General features: G+C 41.4%; 1 protein-coding gene across 2 annotated transcripts; it reads right to left on the bottom strand.

Moving 5' to 3' along the window:
• Positions 1–388: 388 nt before the first annotated feature.
• Positions 389–18,841, bottom strand: LOC136730429 (uncharacterized). Of its 2 annotated transcripts, none has more exons than XM_066697611.1 (7): positions 18,701–18,841; positions 9,437–9,574; positions 6,909–6,972; positions 6,224–6,290; positions 5,531–5,692; positions 3,492–4,183; positions 389–1,611 (listed from the first exon to the last, which is right to left on the bottom strand). In XM_066697611.1, exons 2-7 carry the CDS (start codon positions 9,568–9,570, stop codon positions 1,570–1,572), a joined length of 1,161 nt encoding a protein of 386 aa, XP_066553708.1. In that variant the 5' UTR covers positions 9,571–9,574; positions 18,701–18,841; the 3' UTR covers positions 389–1,569. The 2 variants fall into 2 exon arrangements, with proteins under 2 accessions (XP_066553708.1, XP_066553698.1); XM_066697601.1 differs by having other exon boundaries at positions 18,567–18,840.
• Between the last annotated feature and the right edge of the window lie 25 nt (positions 18,842–18,866).

The following is an 18,866-nucleotide window of genomic DNA, read 5'->3' on the forward strand; positions in this document are numbered from 1 at the left end:
AGCTTCTTCCCTGTTTGTGTTTGTTGTGTTTGTTTTGTCTGTTTGTTCTGGCTTAAACTGGCTTTACCAGCAGACAAAGCAAGCTTCAGCACAGTAAAACTACGATCTTCAGACAGCTTTAAAAATACTACAATATTTAAGAGAGATTGATTTTTCAGTACAGCAACAGTCAAGAAATAAAACACAGAGCTTTTTTCTTTTACTATTCCCATAGGAAAGGGTCTTAATTTCAGTATTTAGTGATCCATCAATGTGTTCCTATGTAGTATCATTTGTAATGTAACACAAAAATCTGCTGTTTAAGATATTTGACCCTGGAGCCAGTGTAATGACTATGCAGTTATGGCTAGTCCTTATAAACAAACTCAAATCACACACACAAAGACAATGCAAATACAACATCTATTTATTTTTTTCCATGATACAACTCACATAGTCATAAGGGATGACAAATTACCCATCCTACCCTACGTTAAACCGGCAGTGCTCTGTACAGCTCTGTAAAGTGCTCTGTGGCAGTGTCAGGACAGAGAAACTCTGCATGTCAGATATAACAGTGACACTCTAATCCAATTGTGGCTCATGTGGTTCAGCATTTCACTGCCACAAGATTGGTAATCCTGAAGTTTTCTCATACAGGCAGCCAAATCTGTATGGCAGTCAAACTCCAATGTCTAAAACTACTGTGCAGTTTATAATAATATATCATAATTATAATAAATGTACCCATCAATAACTGCTCTATTGCTTTATTGGTATTTTGGTGTTACAATAACATGCATTTGTGATGGAACTCAACTTGTATTACTATTATTATTATATACATTATTATTATTATTATTATTATTATTATTATTATTATTATTATTATATATATAATATAATATAATATTATATATATTATTATATTATATTATATATATTATATAGTGCTCTATCCCTATCCCTTATCCTAACCCTAACCCCAAAGTGCTGTTTGTATACAAAATCACCCGTGAGAGGAGCAGCAAAACAGAGGTCAGAGGTCAGAGGTCATACACCCTGTCAGGGGACACACAGAGGGGCCAGAGCTAATCTTTTGTAAGACTTGCTGCTTCTGAAGGTTAAAGAACTTTTCCCTTTTCATGGAGTTAATGTACTTAAGAGCCCAAGGGCAAATGGTTAGAAAATACATAATGGCATGTTTGTATTTGAAAACATTACAGCAGTTTATTGTTTGTTTGTTTCATTTTCCTTCCCCTTGATGGGGGTAAAGTATTTTCATTAAATCATCATGCAAAGCAATAAAAGTAAAACACAAAACCTTCAATTTTCCACAGAGTCTAACATGCGAACCCAACATGGAGCCTCTAGTCACCTAAATTGGATTTTGTTGTGTGTTTAAAGTTCCCCTCTTGCTGTCTATGTCCAAGATCCCTCTGTTTCCAACTACTTCATGAAATTGATATCCCATAGTCCACTGTTCAGTAGCCAGTCCTGTTTGGTTGGCATCTCTTTTCTTTCTTGGCTCATCTTTTATTTCAGACCCCATGTCTCCTCCTTGAGACCATTTCCACGAGTCTGTTGCATTTATTTGTCTTGGACTGGCTGTGATTTGTATATACTTAACATCTACAAATGAAATAAAATGAAGAAATACATTTTCTTGCTCGATCAATTTTCCCCGGAGTCCTGCACGTCGAACATTGCCTGACTTTGACGACATCAGATGTCTGTGGGTGGGTTTATTTTCAATGTGCTTATCCAATAACTAGTCACGACACAGCTTCTCCGCAGTATTTGTCAATGTGTCTATTTCACCTTTTCCATGTGTGAACTATTATACTGGCATTAATTAATCAAATAATAATATTCTCTTGTGTCTTGACAATAAAAACAAATAAACATAACATTTACTAATTTTAGAGTTTATTTTTAACTTGTGAAAGACATATATATATATATATATATATATACACTCACCTAAAGGATTATTAGGAACACCTGTTCAATTTCTCATTAATGCAATTATCTAACCAACCAATCACATGGCAGTTGCTTCAATGCATTTAGGGGTGTGGTCCTGGTCAAGACAATCTCCTGAACTCCAAACTGAATGTCTGAATGGGAAAGAAAGGTGATTTAAGCAATTTTGAGCGTGGCATGGTTGTTGGTGCCAGACGGGCCGGTCTGAGTATTTCACAATCTGCTCAGTTACTGGGATTTTCACGCACAACCATTTCTAGGGTTTACAAAGAATGGTGTGAAAAGGGAAAAACATCCAGTATGCGGCAGTCCTGTGGGCGAAAATGCCTTGTTGATGCTAGAGGTCAGAGGAGAATGGGCCGACTGATTCAAGCTGATAGAAGAGCAACTTTGACTGAAATAACCACTCGTTACAACCGAGGTATGCAGCAAAGCATTTGTGAAGCCACAACACGTACAACCTTGAGGCGGATGGGCTACAAAAGCAGAAGACCCCACCGGGTACCACTCATCTCCACTACAAATAGGAAAAGGAGGCTACAATTTGCACAAGCTCACCAAAATTGGACAGTTGAAGACTGGAAAAATGTTGCCTGGTCTGATGAGTCTCGATTTCTGTTGAGACATTCAGATGGTAGAGTCAGAATTTGGCGTAAACAGAATGAGAACATGGATCCATCATGCCTTGTTACCACTGTGCAGGCTGGTGGTGGTGGTGTAATGGTGTGGGGGATGTTTTCTTGGCACACTTTAGGCCCCTTAGTGCCAATTGGGCATCGTTTAAATGCCACGGCCTACCTGAGCATTGTTTCTGACCATGTCCATCCCTTTATGACCACCATGTACCCATCCTCTGATGGCTACTTCCAGCAGGATAATGCACCATGTCACAAAGGTTGAATCATTTCAAATTGGTTTCTTGAACATGACAATGAGTTCACTGTACTAAACTGGCCCCCACAGTCACCAGATCTCAACCCAATAGAGCATCTTTGGGATGTGGTGGAACGGGAGCTTCGTGCCCTAGATGTGCATCCCACAAATCTCCATCAACTGCAAGAAGCTATCCTATCAATATGGGCCAACATTTCTAAAGAATGCTTTCAGCACCTTGTTGAATCAATGCCACGTAGAATTAAGGCAGTTCTGAAGGCGAAAGGGGGTCAAACACAGTATTAGTATGGTGTTCCTAATAATCCTTTAGGTGAGTGTATATATATATATATATATATATATATATATATATATATATATATATATATACATACATACATACATGATACTGGAGAGTGAAGTCTGAGTTTTCCTAGAAGAGGTACAAGGTGAATACCAAGACTAGCGCTTTCTACCAACTACTTCTGGCCGTTCCTGCTCTGGAGAGACTGTATCTCTTGTAGAAAGCAGGAAGTGTGTTCATCTAATTCTCCAGACTCAACTGTGAGGTTCTCCTGCCAACGTGAACACGACAGGAGCTGAACTTGTGTAGCCATCTGGGCAGAGGAGCCTCTCCTCTTTTACCCACTCACCTGCTGCAGCCCCAGAGACTTGTCAAACCTCTTCTCTGGTAGCGGTGGCGAGAGATCTTCCTCTGCCTCTGCTTCTTCTGTGGGAGGGTTGGCTGGCTCCTCAGGGGAGTCCTTCACCTTGACCGAGCTCTTATTCTTTCTGCTGATCTTGGCATATAAGCTGACCAAGTGTGCCCCGCCCATGGGTAATTCCTCTAACACCAAGCCAGACCGCGTCTGAATCTCATGTCGATCCAAGGCTGCTGCTTCCCCTGGGTCTGGACTCAGGTCCGCAGGGGACGGGAGCTCTTCAGACTCCCTCAGCTCCTCCACCGTATGGTATTCTGGGTCCTCGTGCTCAAAGTCCTCCTCGAAATAGGGGGCAGATGGCAGGCAGAATTGCGGCGAAGTCCCTTGGGGTAATGGCGGGAGCTGGTGGCCCTCTGCTGCATCTGTGAGCTCAGAGATGGTCTCGTAGGTGTTGGTGCTGCTGCGCTTCTCCAGGAAAGGACGAGTCCTCCAGTTGTCCGTTCCGGAAAATGCTGTGTCCATACAGGGGCTTGTCACCGGAGTAGTGATTTCAATTGTGGGAACCGCGACACTTCCTCCTGAAGTGGTTTGAGATGCTGGGATTGGTGGAAGCCCACTGCGAATCATCTCTTCTGTCCGCACGCCCAAGGTTTTCTTCTGATTGGTGAATTCTGCATTTGTATCTGTAGCAGAAAACAAGAAAGCCAACAAGTGGTTTAGCAGAGACAAAACATTTGGTAATGGTTTCTGTGTCTGATTTCTTTTTCCACGTTCAGAGTGGAAGTGTGTCCTGATCTGTGGATCCCCAGTTAATCCATTTGTTTGAATCACTGAAAACACAAAAATAAGTCTAAGCTCTGGTTCTAGTTCTTTTATTAAAAAAAAATAAAAATAATGGACACTTACTGAGCATTAGGAATATTCTGTGTTCTTAAATACATTTTACGTCTACCCTTTCTACTGCTGCTCCTGCGCCTTTGAGTAAACATCCACATATTCTCACTGACCTGTCGAATCTGCCGAGGTTATTTGCACACGGCCAGGGTTGGATGATACCCTCAGGACTCACTTGACCTCACATCTCGTTTAACCTGGAGCACCTAACCTCACTAGAGGAAAAATTAAACCTTTGCTAATTTTTTGTTAAATGTGGTGGAAAATTGGCTGATTTGTTATATATGTGCTGCTATTACAGAATGGATGAGTATTACAGGGGTGTTTCCATGAAGAAATAAATTGAACACTTGTATAAATGATGTAGAATACTAACATTGCTCTATAAAGTACAGAAAAGTCATGCCATTTAAAAACATGTTCTGACACTGTCCACCACCAGAGGCCATCATCGCCTGAGTTTTAATCAGTCACTCTACATTCCTTTACACTCTGTGCACCCACTCTTCACTCTCTGCTCTCATTCGTCACTTACTTCAGCCACGGTTACCTGCTTCACTATTTAAATCCCCTGGTCACTTCCTTCTACGCTGTGTCTTGTATTCCTATGGATTCTTTTCAAAGCTCTTCTTTGTGCGTCTTCCTGGTTTTGATCACTTCTTTGTCTCTACGACCACCCTCTCCTGGATTACCCCTTGCCTGCTTCTCCGACCACGGTCTCCTGGATTTTCCATATTATCTTGTTCGCCCTGTGATTGACCTACCGCCTTGCCTTATTGAATTCGAGTACTGGACTGTCCTTATTGCCCTGTTTACCAGCCCAATATCCTCACCCATTCCTGGACTTCCCTAACACTCTGCACCTGGGATCCTTCCCTTGGCCACCGGTACGTGACACATATACCCTGTAGAACTAAATTGTCTTGCATTTCTGGAATGTTGCTACAACTTAATGTCTTTCAGGATCAAATCCTAAACATTGTGTACGTGCGGAGACAGGGTTAGGTCCGCCACTACCAAGCCACAACCTTACAGCAGCGTTCTGAAATGCTGTGGCAAGGTTGTGCAATGGATGGACTACTTTATGTGCAGGGAAAGCCCTCCTTAGTCACTTTTATAAACTTCCAAAGCCTTACTCGAGGAATTTGTAAGTATGGGTGCCGAGCTGCTGCCTGTGTCTATGACTGGCTTGACTTGCTGATTGACAGTTCCTAAGTGGCTCCTCCAGGGTTGGACATAGAGTTGGTCTTGGCCGTTGGACAGCTGGGAACTGACTTCCACCTGGACAGGACGCAGTGCTGGAGTAAGACAACAGAAAAAAACAATGGAAACAACAGCTGGTTAGCAAAACCAGAACAACTGACTTGAAAATTGTATCAAAGGGCTGCTCTTCAAAATGATAAATAATTGTTTGCTAATGACTATATAAAAGATGTGGTTGTTTTGTTGAACTCTTAAACACTGAGGAGGTCTCCTTGAGTGGAAACGTCAGTTTAGGATTTTTTGTTGTTGTAATTTTTAATACGCTGGAGTAAGGACATTGATAACAAAATTGTGAATTGCGTGCCAACTGGATGTTGTATGATATTATTTTATATCAAAAAGCAATGCTTAAGGTTATTCTACAAATCTATACATTTAATTTTGCACTTCTATACATTACATGTCTGCTGCAACGTCTATTGTATTTTTACCTACTATTACTAAATATAACCTGCCAATTCCCATTTAATGTTGGCATCGGCGCACTCCATCCTGTTTGTGGATCTGATTCAGAGCTCGTGTCTAAGCAGAGCAGCCAAGAAATCTCTAGCAAGCAGGGCTCTTACCAATCTCGTCCTTTAAAATCCCATTCAGGTCTGGGTTTGTTCTGGGTCCAACATCCTCCAGTTTAGTCTGTGGGGCAGAAACACACATTACCTAGCATCGTCACTGTCATAGGTCAGTGGTGAGAGGATCCGTTCTGGTGTAGGACAGCTTTCAGCGTTTCATTTCACTCTTATCTCCCTAATTAGACTAATACTTGGGCCTAATGGAACAAGTCTGAAAGCAGTTCCCAGCGTTGATGATTCAGATGATTCAAAGCTAGGATAAACACCCCTTCACAGTATCACGGGCTTAAAACATTTACCAAACATATCAACACTTATCATAAACGTCTACACAATACCTGAAACAAATGTAACTTTCAAGCCAATAAAGCCTGTTCAAGCCTGCCTTGGTATAGCTGATGACCTACACCTTTCTTTTTAGCAGGGTTAGAAATGGCCACCAGTAGGAATATGAATGTTCCTCCATTTTATTTTAGGGCCTGAGGTCCAGCACATGAATGTTTTCTCAACCATGACCATCAGCCCATGGTTGATGTCCAGTTCTCTCTGAAGCCCCAAATCTGGAAAATTTTAATTACAAATACTACACTAATATGTAAATGGGTCTATTTCAGGAGATTCCTGTGAAATGTCTCATGCAGCTGTTTGGAACATTCGGGTGGGGGAGGGGGTGAGAACGTACCACTCTCACCAGCTGAGACGATAACCTTTCATCTCCAAGGCTGTCCTGAAGCTGAAAGGAATGGCTGAAAGAAGTACAGAAAGAAGACAGTCTAAGTCAGTGGTTCTCAACACTGGTCCTGGGGATGTTTTGTTCCTACTGAGCTCTTAATTACTTAATTAAATTCCTAATTGAATTAATAATGTGTGTCATTTTGTTTTTTTATAGTAACAAAACATTTGAGAATCAGTTTCTTACAGCATTTTATATTTAACTTGACATCTCCAATGGTCATAATAATCAAAAAGCTGTAATCAGGCATAATATGAGTTCAATGATGTGATAGATAGATTGGCTGAAATAAAGTCCACCAGGGCTGAGTACCACTGGTCTAAGTCTGAAACTTGGTAAATTCCACCCTGGTAATATTCCACAGATTACAAGTACAGTCTCCCTAAATGCTCTTGAGTGGTGAGCTGATTCACAGAAAATGGACATGGTTGGCTGAGGGCAGGGTGTCCCTGGTATCAATCGCACAACAAAAGGTTGGTGTTGGTGAGGAGCTGGTCTGTCTATCAGTCTTGTATCAATAGCATATAAAAAGCTATTGATAAAGATTAGTAAAGGGATAGCCTGTCTAACATGCTGTTGGGAGGGGTGTGAGTTAATCACCTCCGAGAGGCTTTGGTGGTTACTGCTGAAGGTGGAGTTGGATGGGTTCAACTAATAAAAGACAGACTTGTTCATCATGTCTTTGTATCAGTTTTGCCTTGCTGTACTCAGTATACCTGTACACTGTGATCTATGTTCTTGTAATAAATCACATTTAACCTGAATTGTCTTAGTTCAAGTCACAAATCAAGATTCCACCTGCAATCCCATAATTCCTGAATTATTATTATTATTAACAGCAGTTAACACTTTGGAAGGAGAAAAATGTTGCTTATGTGCACATGGGAGATTGGTTTGTATTCTCTGTGTGCATTTGTTTGATATGTATTGGGATATTTTATCTTATGGGAGTAGCGTTTTCAATGTTCCACCCCAAAGACCTTTGTGAGTCACAGACCTTTTCATGCTAAACACACAACTCTCCAAGTTTATATATAGACCCACGTTCTGCAGGGCTAAATAAACATTTCTCAGATTGTTAAACAAGACCAAGGTTGCTGCAGGGGAAGGAATTGCCTTCTAACGATTATACAAAAAATGTGTGTATGCGCTATGTCACTGTGAGAGGAATTGCAATATAATGGAGCCAGAAATATTTCACATGTGTGAACGCAGGTGAAGTCTGTGCGTCAATAAACGAGGCCTTAGCAGTCTTTCATTGACCGAAAGGTGCAACTATGTGTGGCCACCGGTGGGGAAAGCAAAGGAGATGCATGATACTGGTCATGCAGACAAACAAACCAAAAAAAAAAAAAAAAAAGAAGAAGTGTGCGTTGTTTATTTATCACAGTGGATTGCGGACGCATACCATTGCACAGCTCTAAGAACCGGTTGGGATTGTGAAGTCAGGAATGTTCCTACTCTTTTCCCCTTCCTTCTCTCCTGCCTGTGTGGGCATTATCTAGTTCACTGGGCGTTTGAGATGTGCAGAGATAAGCACAAACGGGTTATTCCACTGTGGGGCTACAATGGAAAACATTTTAAGTTCAAACCTCTGCTACAGATGCCTGCCCTGTTGCTGAGGTATATGATCTGGATTTATTAGCTGAAGAAGAGGGCCAAGTCCAACTGTTTGAAAAAGCCTAAAATCTGAGCACAGATTCATGGGTCAGCATTTAATAATTTCAGAGAAGTGCAATGCAATTCTCACATCTTTTTAAATGGGTGTTTGCATTCAGTACCACAAAAACATGGTCTCTTTTAAATCTAGGATGCAGCCCTTTTTATTTGTTTGATCAGGCTAACAATCAATCAATTCAATCAATTTTTTTCTTAACTTAAAAAAATATCAGTGGATTGTGTAAAGCAGTGGTTCCCAACTTGAACGATGCTTTCATTGTGTGCCAGGATGACCAGCCCAGCAATGAGCAAGATAGACAGATTTGTCAAGTGGACAGGAATATCTGGATCCAGGGTCCATTTGACGAACCACAGAATATGAGTGAGAAAAATTAATGGACGAGTCTAGGGCAATCGGGGGCACAGCCTGAATAGAGACGTTTGTCTTGTTTACATAACACATAGTTTGTTACACATAACACATGATTACACCCTGGAACCATAGGGAATATTTTTTTTTCCCTATACAGCAAAACTGTAACTCAGCATTCAAACTCTCTGTGTTTAGTCCAGGTTTTGCATCCTCTGCTCTGTTGCTGCTACGTCCTGATAAATACCTTTGACTGAAAATTCTGACTTCCACCAGAGTTTTTAATTGCACCTTTAACTGAACAAACAGGTTGTCTTGTTTATACCATCAGTGGTTTTCATCTCTTCAATCGGTGGAGAGCGGTCAGGTAAGTAGGGGGACAACAACTGGGGTGTGAAAACCAGCCCGCACAGGCGAACGCTGGTGTAATGCGCCTTGAGACACTCACCTGCCACAGTTTGTGCAGAGGAACAGGGCAGAGAAGAGCAGCAGGAGCAGAACCAGGGCGGACAAGAGAGGCAGCTCCAGAGAGAAGGCCCTCGCTGCCGTCCAGGCCTCCAGCCCTGTCCCCACTGGAGCCATGGACCTGAAACACACAGAAGAGCCCTGGCTTGAATTAATCATATTGTTACAACACCAAGGCATGGGTTGGGGGAGTGGACAGGGACCTAGACTATAAACTGGAAGGCTGTGGGTTCAAATCCCAGATAATGTGTTGCTGTTGTACCCTTGAGCAAGGTCCTTTGCTCCTTTTCAAGGCTGCTGTGGGGAAAAAGTGCCAGTCAAAACAGATCATTAATTGGTGTTAAGAAATATGCCTCTCCTTTACCATCTAATCCTAGGAAATAGAGCCTATATAGACCTTGGATGACTTGTGTTCTCTTTGCTTTTTTTATCAATTAATCTTATCTGTCAGTGTCTGGAATAGTAACGCTGCCTCACACCCAGGTCCCGTGTTTCACCACAAAGCCAGTTCTGCGCTGGATTGTCAAACCACTGAAGACTTTATATTTAAAATCTGCTTCTCACACTTCTCTACCAGCTGCTTCACAGCTTACAGATTTAGTAAGGGCAGAAGTGATGTTTCCTGAAGTCCCTGAGGTACTCTGGCCTCATTGTCTCTGTTCAAGCCTGCGCTCTGGGGTTACTGTTGTTCGACAGACTTTCGCAATGTTTTTTTGTTTGTTTTGTTTGATCTGTGAGAGTGGGTGGGCTCTCTCTTCGTGCTGCTGACATTTGATTGCGGTTTGCTTTATGGTTTTGTTTGGCTGAACAACAGCCAACTTGTTAACTTGATTTCACAATGATCAAGTGAATAATGTATATAAAATAACAGGTGTGGCAATAATAGTAATACTAATAGGGTTAACTGTATGAATTATTCTAGTTACTGTTATGAAGAATAAGACTAACAACATACTCTCACTCTGTGTCTCTCTGTTCCCTATGATGCAATTGTGCTGTTGAATTTAATTTGCCTTGACTGAAGATGGAGGCTTTGGACAGGCAGCCATTGACACTTTGACACAGGAACAGGTTTCTCTGCAGGCTACAGAGGAATCTTAACTATGATTGACACATTTCAAACCCTGGACTTTACACCCTTGCCCCCCTGGCCTCCTTTCCCCCAGGCCAGTCTAATTCCCCTGCACCTGAGAAGCTCAACCGAAGGGGAAAAGAGGTTTCTGAGATCTGGTGGAGGTGCAGGAGCTCTCATCGTGCTGTAGACAGGGTCACTGACTCACAGCTCTCTCGCCGCAGTGCACACAGTGTGACGCGGGGGAATGAGTGGCCTGGCTTGAACTCCAGTCCTTCGGAACCTAAAATGTTTCCATTCTTGCCGCTTGCTGGTCTAATCTGACGTCATGAGTCTCTCTGCCAAAACAAAACCGGCAGCAGCAGCAAAGCAAGCTTAGGAAACACAGATGGACGTTTCTCACTTGCTCTCTGTTGGCTTCTTTGCTTAAGGACATTTAATTCCCACATTTGTCTCTGTGTCTGCCTCTCAACTCAGTGTGATGTCACCAAACAAACCCACATTGGAGCATTGTTCTATAATTTACCAAGAGGTGCAACATTTAGAGATGTTTGGTTTGATGAAAAAGCATCCGTCTCTCGCAGCAGCCACAAGCTGACGCAAATAGGAACAGCGAGAACCAGATCATTATTTTAGAATCGCACTGAAGAGCTTGTGTACCAGCAGTACATAAATATACAAACAGATATAATGGAATGTAAGTAGAACAAAGATATACAGTGGGGGAAAAAAGTATTTGATCCCCTGCTGATTTTGTACGTTTGCCCACTGACAAAGAAATGATCAGTCTATAATTTTAATGGTAGGTGTATTTTAACAGTGAGAGACAGAATAACAACAAAAATATCCAGAAAAACGCATTTCAAAAAAGTTATACATTGATTTGCATGTTAATGAGAGAAATAAGTATTTGATCCCCTATCAATCAGCAAAATTTCTGGCTCCCAGGTGTCTTTTATACAGGTAACGAGCTGAGATTAGGAGCACTCTCTTAGTGCTCCTAATCTCAGCTCGTTACCTGTATAAAAGACACCTGTCCACAGAAGCAATCAATCAATCAGATTCCAAACTCTCCACCATGGCCAAGACCAAAGAGCTGTCCAAGGATGTCAGGGACAAGATTGTAGACCTACACAAGGCTGGAATGGGCTACAAGACCATCGCCAAGCAGCTTGGTGAGAAGGTGACAACAGTTGGTGCGATTATTCGCAAATGGAAGAAACACAAAATAACTGTCAGTCTCCCTCGGTCTGGGGCTCCATGCAAGATCTCACCTCGTGGAGTTTCAATGATCATGAGAACGGTGAGGAATCAGCCCAGAACTACACGGGAGGATCTTGTTAATGATCTCAAGGCAGCTGGGACCATTGTCACCAAGAAAACAATTGGTAACACACTACGCCGTGAAGGACTGAAATCCTGCAGCGCCTGCAAGGTCCCCCTGCTCAAGAAAGCACATGTACAGGCCCGTCTGAAGTTTGCCAGTGAACATCTGAATGATTCAGAGGAGAACTGGGTGAAAGTGTTGTGGTCAGATGAGACCAAAATCGAGCTCTTTGGCATCAACTCAACTCACCGTGTTTGGAGGAGGAGGAATGACCCCAAGAACACCATCCCCACCGTCAAACATGGAGGTGGAAACATTATGCTTTGGGGGTGTTTTTCTGCTAAGGGGACAGGACAACTGCACCACATCAACGGGACGATGGACGGGGCCATGTAGCGTCAAATCTTGGGTGAGAACCTCCTTCCCTCAGCCAGGGCATTGAAAATGGGTCGTGGATGGGTATACCAGCATGACAATGACCCAAAACACACAGCCAAGGCAACAAAGGAGTGGCTCAAGAAGAAGCACATTAAGGTCCTGGAGTGGCCTAGCCAGTCTCCAGACCTTAATCCCATAGAAAATCTGTGGAGGGAGCTGAAGGTTCGAGTTGCCAAACGTCAGCCTTGAAACCTTAATGACTTGGAGAGGATCTGCAAAGAGGAGTGGGACAAAATCCCTCCTGAGATGTGTGCAAACCTGGTGGCCAACTACAAGAAACGTCTGACCTCTGTGATTGCCAACAAGGGTTTTGCCACCAAGTACTAAGTCGAAGGGGTCAAATACTTATTTCCCTCATTAACATGCAAATCAATTTATAACTTTTTTGAAATGTGTTTTTCTGGATTTTTTTGTTGTTATTCTGTCTCTCACTGTTAAAATACACCTACCATTAAAATGATAGACTGATCATTTATTTGTCAGTGGGCAAACGTACAAAATCAGCAGGGGATCAAATACTTTTTTCCCTCACTGTATATGCCCAGGCTCACACTAGTACCATTATGCTGTGCTTTTGCCCTTGAAACAATATATGCAATATAGCATACAATTATATCTATATATATGATTTGTTTATTTACTTGTTCCCCAAGAGAATACAAGGGGTTACAAAAACTGTCTGACACAGCTATATGTACAAATGTATAGAAATGGGTTCAAGGAGTGACATTGAGCAACTGGAGTAGAGGGGAGGAAGTGAGACCACATAATGGAAACTGTTTGCTTAAACTGCCCTTAGTTGTACAGGGTATAGTGTAGGAGCAGATATTGTATTGCGAAAGGGTCTTCTACACTTAATTGCTTAATTAGTAGACATCCTTAAGATATACAGTGAGGGAAAAAAGTATTTGATACCCTGCTGATTTTGTACGTTTGCTCACTGACAAAGAAATGATCAGTCTATCATTTTAATGGTAGGTGTATTTTAACAGTGAGAGAATGAATAACAACAAAAAAATCCAGAAAAACGCATTTCAAAAAAGTTATAAATTGATTTGCATGTTAATGAGGGAAATAAGTATTTGACCCCTTCGACTTAGTACTTGGTGGCAAAACCCTTGTTGGCAATCACAGCGGTCAGACGTTTCTTGTAGTTGGCCACCAGGTTTGCACACATCTCAGGAGGGATTTTGTCCCACTCCTCTTTGCAGATCCTCTCCAAGTCATTAAGGTCTCGAGGCTGACGTTTGGCAACTCGAACCTTCAGCTCCCTCCACAGATTTTCTATGGGATTAAGGTCTGGAGACTGGCTAGGCCACTCCAGGACCTTAATGTGCTTTTTCTTGAGCCACTCCTTTGTTGCCTTGGCTGTGTGTTTTGGGTCATTGTCATGCTGGAATACCCATCCACGACCCATTTTCAATGCCCTGGCTGAGGGAAGGAGGTTCTCACCCAAGATTTGACGGTACATGGCCCCGTCCATCGTCCCTTTGATGCGGTGCAGTTGTCCTGTCCCCTTAGCAGAAAAACACCCCCAAAGCATAATGTTTCCACCTCCATGTTTGACGGTGGGGATGGTGTTCTTGGGGTCATTCCTCCTCCTCCAAACACGGCGAGTTGAGTTGAGTTGATGCCAAAGAGCTCGATTTTGGTCTCATCTGACCACAACACTTTCACCCAGTTCTCCTCTGAATCATTCAGATGTTCACTGGCAAACTTCAGACGGGCCTGTACATGTGCTTTCTTGAGCAGGGGGACCTTGCGGGCGCTGCAGGATTTCAGTCCTTCACGGCGTAGTGTGTTACCAATTGTTTTCTTGGTGACTATGGTCCCAGCTGCCTTGAGATCATTAACAAGATCCTCCCGTGTAGTTCTGGGCTGATTCCTCACTGTTCTTATGATCATTGAAACTCCATGAGGTGAGATCTTGCATGGAGCCCCAGACCGAGGGAGACTGACAGTTATTTTGTGTTTCTTCCATTTGCGAATAATCGCACCAACTTTTGTCACCTTCTCACCAAGCTTCTTGGCGATGGTCTTGTAGCCCATTCCAGCCTTGTGTAGGTCTACGATCTTGTCCCTGACATCCTTGGACGGCTCTTTGGTCTTGGCCATGGTGGAGAGTTTGGAATCTGATTGATTGATTGCTTCTGTGGACAGGTGTCTTTTATACAGGTAACGAGCTGAGATTAGGAGCACTAAGAGAGTGCTCCTAATCTCAGCTCGTTACCTGTGTAAAAGACACCTGGGAGCCAGAAATCTTGCTGATTGATAGGAGATCAAATACTTATTTCACCCATTAACATGCAAATCAATTTATAACTTTTTTGAAATGCGTTTTTCTGGATTTTGTTGTTGTTATTCTGTCTCTCATTGTTAAAATACACCTACCATTAAAATTATAGACTGATCATTTCTTTGTCAGTGGGCAAACGTACAAAATCAGCAGGGGATCAAATACTTTTTTCCCTCACTGTACCTGTTTATCTTACCCATAAACCATTCTGATCTGGTGAAGATTGCAGTGTTTCATGTAATACAGTAAGTCACACATATTTTACTTAAATATTTTGTGGGACTCAAATCTTGGGTGTACTCTGTTGGGAACTTATTTAATTTAAATACATGGGAAATTTATTCTTATTAATTAATTTATTTTCATCATGTATGACTTTAAAAAATATATCTGTGGCACTGAAGGTGCACTAAAGAGCTATGGCACACCGGTTGGGACACACTATGTTAAATAACTTCATAATAATAAAATGAAAGATTTAAAAAGAAGCACATATTGTCTTTGCAAACCACAGTCACTGCAGCTCATTGACACAATGTCTCCACTTTCTTCTTTAATGTTCTCTGTTTCCTGTGCAGTTGTGAGTTACACCCAGAGCTTACATTTTGATTTAGAGTCAACACTGCCTCTTCTGAAGTGTGCCATAGTAGCCACAAGATCATCAGTTCTTCCTATATTTATATATCTACAATTGGGTGCTTTTTGATACAGATGCACATACAGTAGGAAATGACTATTGTTTGACTGATTCAACAGGCAGTGGCTATTGCTGTGACACCCAATAATAGTCTGTGTGGAGTATTTAAACAGACACAGCCCACTTTGTTTTACGTCCATGTCTTCTGTAACCTTTATGCTGTGTATAAAAGAAAAATGAAAAAGATAAAGATAGCATTGTGTTCTAAATTAATAGCTTGTATATGGGAGAACTCCGAGCTGAACAAAATGTTCTTTTCATGTATTGAAATTAAGTGGTCTGTAGCACTTGAAAAAAAAAAGAATGACCAACATGCATTGCTGTCTACATACCTGCATAAATATAGATCCAGCCTGGAGCAAACATTTTGACTGCGTTGTGCATTTAGTCAATGTGTCACTAAAAGCAACTAGGACAGAAATAAGCTGTGGCACTGCCATTCAAATTAGACCCCATGATATGTGGTGTATCCATATATTCATACAGTATGTGGTACTTTTCCCCCGATCAGAATAAACTTGGAAAGTCCAACCTGTTTCTGTACACCAATAATCATTGTACAGGAAGTGAGTCTAGTTTATTAAACAGTTGCAGACTCTGTATTTCAGAAGCCAAGGACTGAGTGACCTCAAAATTATAATGATAATATTGATAATAATAATGTCAATAGTAGGAGTTACTCTGCCAGTGGCTTTTATGTTTGGTATGCCATCTAATATCTGTATTCAGTGTGTGTGACTTCCAGAGGTTGCTTATTTACACTGGACTGTAATACTGGATCACTGTGGTCAAGGAGTGGTGTTCAGTTATCAGGAGGTTACAAGCTGGTATCTTTACAGAGGCAACAATAAAACACTGCACCATCCCAGAGGGTTGAAACAAAAGTGTCAGATTGTAACTCTAGATAAAATTACCCCTCCTGCTTTCTTATCAGTTCCCTCAGGCGAGGCAGTGCAATAACTCAGGGCAGGATTTCTACACTTTCTCCTACTTGTACAAATTGTCAAAGATTCATTTGTTAGTTCGTAATGTTTTCAATCAGTCTTCTTTTGGGTGTTTTAGGTTATATATATATATATATATATATATATATATTTTAGTTTTTGTTCTGAGTTTACTTCCTTCATGTATGCAAGTTCACTTCCTAAGAGGCTTTATCACTTTTAAAATCATCCCAGCCAACAATGAATCAAACAGAATGGCAGAAACAAAAACATCACTTTTTTGTCATTTATGTCTTAACCCTTTGTGTTTTTTGGGGAAGATACAAATACAATTATTGTAATGGATCAAGCAATACCAGTAGTAATAATAATAATAATATTATAAATATTATATTGATACTTTTACTACAGCCAGATGTGAACCGGACAGAAAGGAGAGCTGGGGCCTTCATGGCTCAGGGTGGACCTGTTCTACACATTATCCACTTCACAGACACTGGCTACTTGAGGACGCCGAGCATTTGAGGACTGGAATTAAGGACAAAGGCTGTCACCCAATGGATTGAGTTTATAATCATATCAGTCAGGCGGTATTGGAAACAGGACAAATGCTAAAGAATGGTATTGTACGCTTTGGTAATATGTCACAATGCCAGACATACACACACACACACACACACACACACACACACACAACGTGACATTACTGAGAAGATACTTTAAATGCATCTAAACATTTTACCATCAGTCTATCATGTAGGTGATGATCAATTTTGTCAGGGGGGGATTATGCTAAAATAATGTATTTTTAAAAGCATTACAGTGATATTCAATCTCATATGATATTACTTCCCACTATTAGCAGGGCTTGTTTTATAATTAGCCGCAACCTGATGCATTGATTGCTCAATTGTGTGAATGTCCAGTTTCATCAGAGTCAGAGGGCTCAAATTTTGTACTTTCAGATTGAACTTTCCAATTCTCTACTGGGATAAATTGAGCCTTCTCACAGGTTATACAATATATTAAGAATGTATACTAACCCGTCAGTACGGTACAAATGGTGGTTTATGGCTACCATTAGAAAAATGAACAATCCAAATAATTTGCTTCTTATGTATTATCTATATTCATCAAATTGTGCACCAAACATAATTCAAAATAATTTCTTTCCTGCACCACCAATTTAACAGTTCGCACCACAGCTTCCTGCAACCACCTTTGATTGTTTGGTAAAGAAAGGAAGATGAGTAAGAATACATATAGCGACACAATTTGTGAAGAGACCCCATTGTAATGTAACTTCATTGAGCAGAATGATTATTATTAGTGCACAAGCTTTTTATTCTGTGTGTAACCTAAGGAGGGAGGATATACTTTTGTGAAGGAAGGGTTGTTCCTTGCAATTACAAACTGTATTGAGTCGCTGAGAAACAGGTTCTGGAGCCCTGCATGAACAGGATTGTCCCATTGCTATTGCATTTGTCACGTTGCATTATCACTAGCCTGGTTTGAGAACAATTCATTCTCAACTTTGGAGCATTCATTTTACAGAACAAACAAAAAGGGATCTTTATTTACTTTATATTCCTTTTTGATTTTGGTTTTTGGTGATAGAACCTGAATCCGTTGTATAATTTTAAAAAAGTTTATTTTTGGTTAGAAAGGGACCAAATATGCTGTGTCTCAACATGACCAGAAAGATGCCATGGGATCCAATCAGCTTTTATAATAGCAGTTGCATAATAAAACAAACACAAAACTCATCAAGAATGAGTTAAACATGAACACCATGGTTGTAAAAGGGATCAGCTAGCTGCATGCCTTAATAATCCTGACTCAGGATGGTAAGAAAGCCATTTATGTCCTGGATCAGCATTGTCACTGCCCAGGCACTTATTGCTGATTAAGTTATGTAGCCTCATTCCAGTACAAAATATTGCCACAGCTCACCTCTAGATTTACCTTCTACATCCAGCTGTTATTGCAGGGCTGCAAGTGTCTCTAGATTCTTTCTATTACATAATCTCGTTATATTATCAATCTGACAGATATACAGCATGTGAAGGTTTCTTGTGACTGTCGATGGCTTCAAAAATGGTTTCGATTCAAGGTGCCACTACCTGTAAAGTAATCTGCAGCCTGTAGAAAAGCATCTAGTTTATCAGCTAATCAGACCCAGATAAAGACATGGGAACTGGTTTGGAACAAAAGTGTGTCAACCTTCAGGAGCTTAGCTGGAGATAGCTGCTCATTATTAAATGCCCTTCTCTCCACTGTATAGTTACAAACACAAAACAGCAGCCAGCACAGGAGTCGCGGGGAGTTCAATTACTTACACAGAAGCGGCAGGCTCCTGGCACCTGTTTCCCTGGCCTGTGCGCTGGGTACGGCTTCTCAATTAATTTCACAGGTTCCACACTAGGTTTGGCTAGGCGTCCTGTGTTGGAGAGAGCGCGCCGGCTCTGCTTACCTGCCTCGAGCGCCACCTCAGCCTTAGCCAGTTAGGTGGCTTCCTGCTGCTCTGTCTGAACACACTGCACTAAATGCTCAGCTGGCCACAACCTTTGAAACTGCAGCAGTGAAGAACTTTGATCAGCAAGACTTCCTCATTCTCTCTTTCGCTCTCTCTGCCGTTC

This window comes from Amia ocellicauda, chromosome 1, assembly GCF_036373705.1.
Source record: "Amia ocellicauda isolate fAmiCal2 chromosome 1, fAmiCal2.hap1, whole genome shotgun sequence".
NCBI classification, from domain to species: domain Eukaryota; kingdom Metazoa; phylum Chordata; class Actinopteri; order Amiiformes; family Amiidae; genus Amia; species Amia ocellicauda.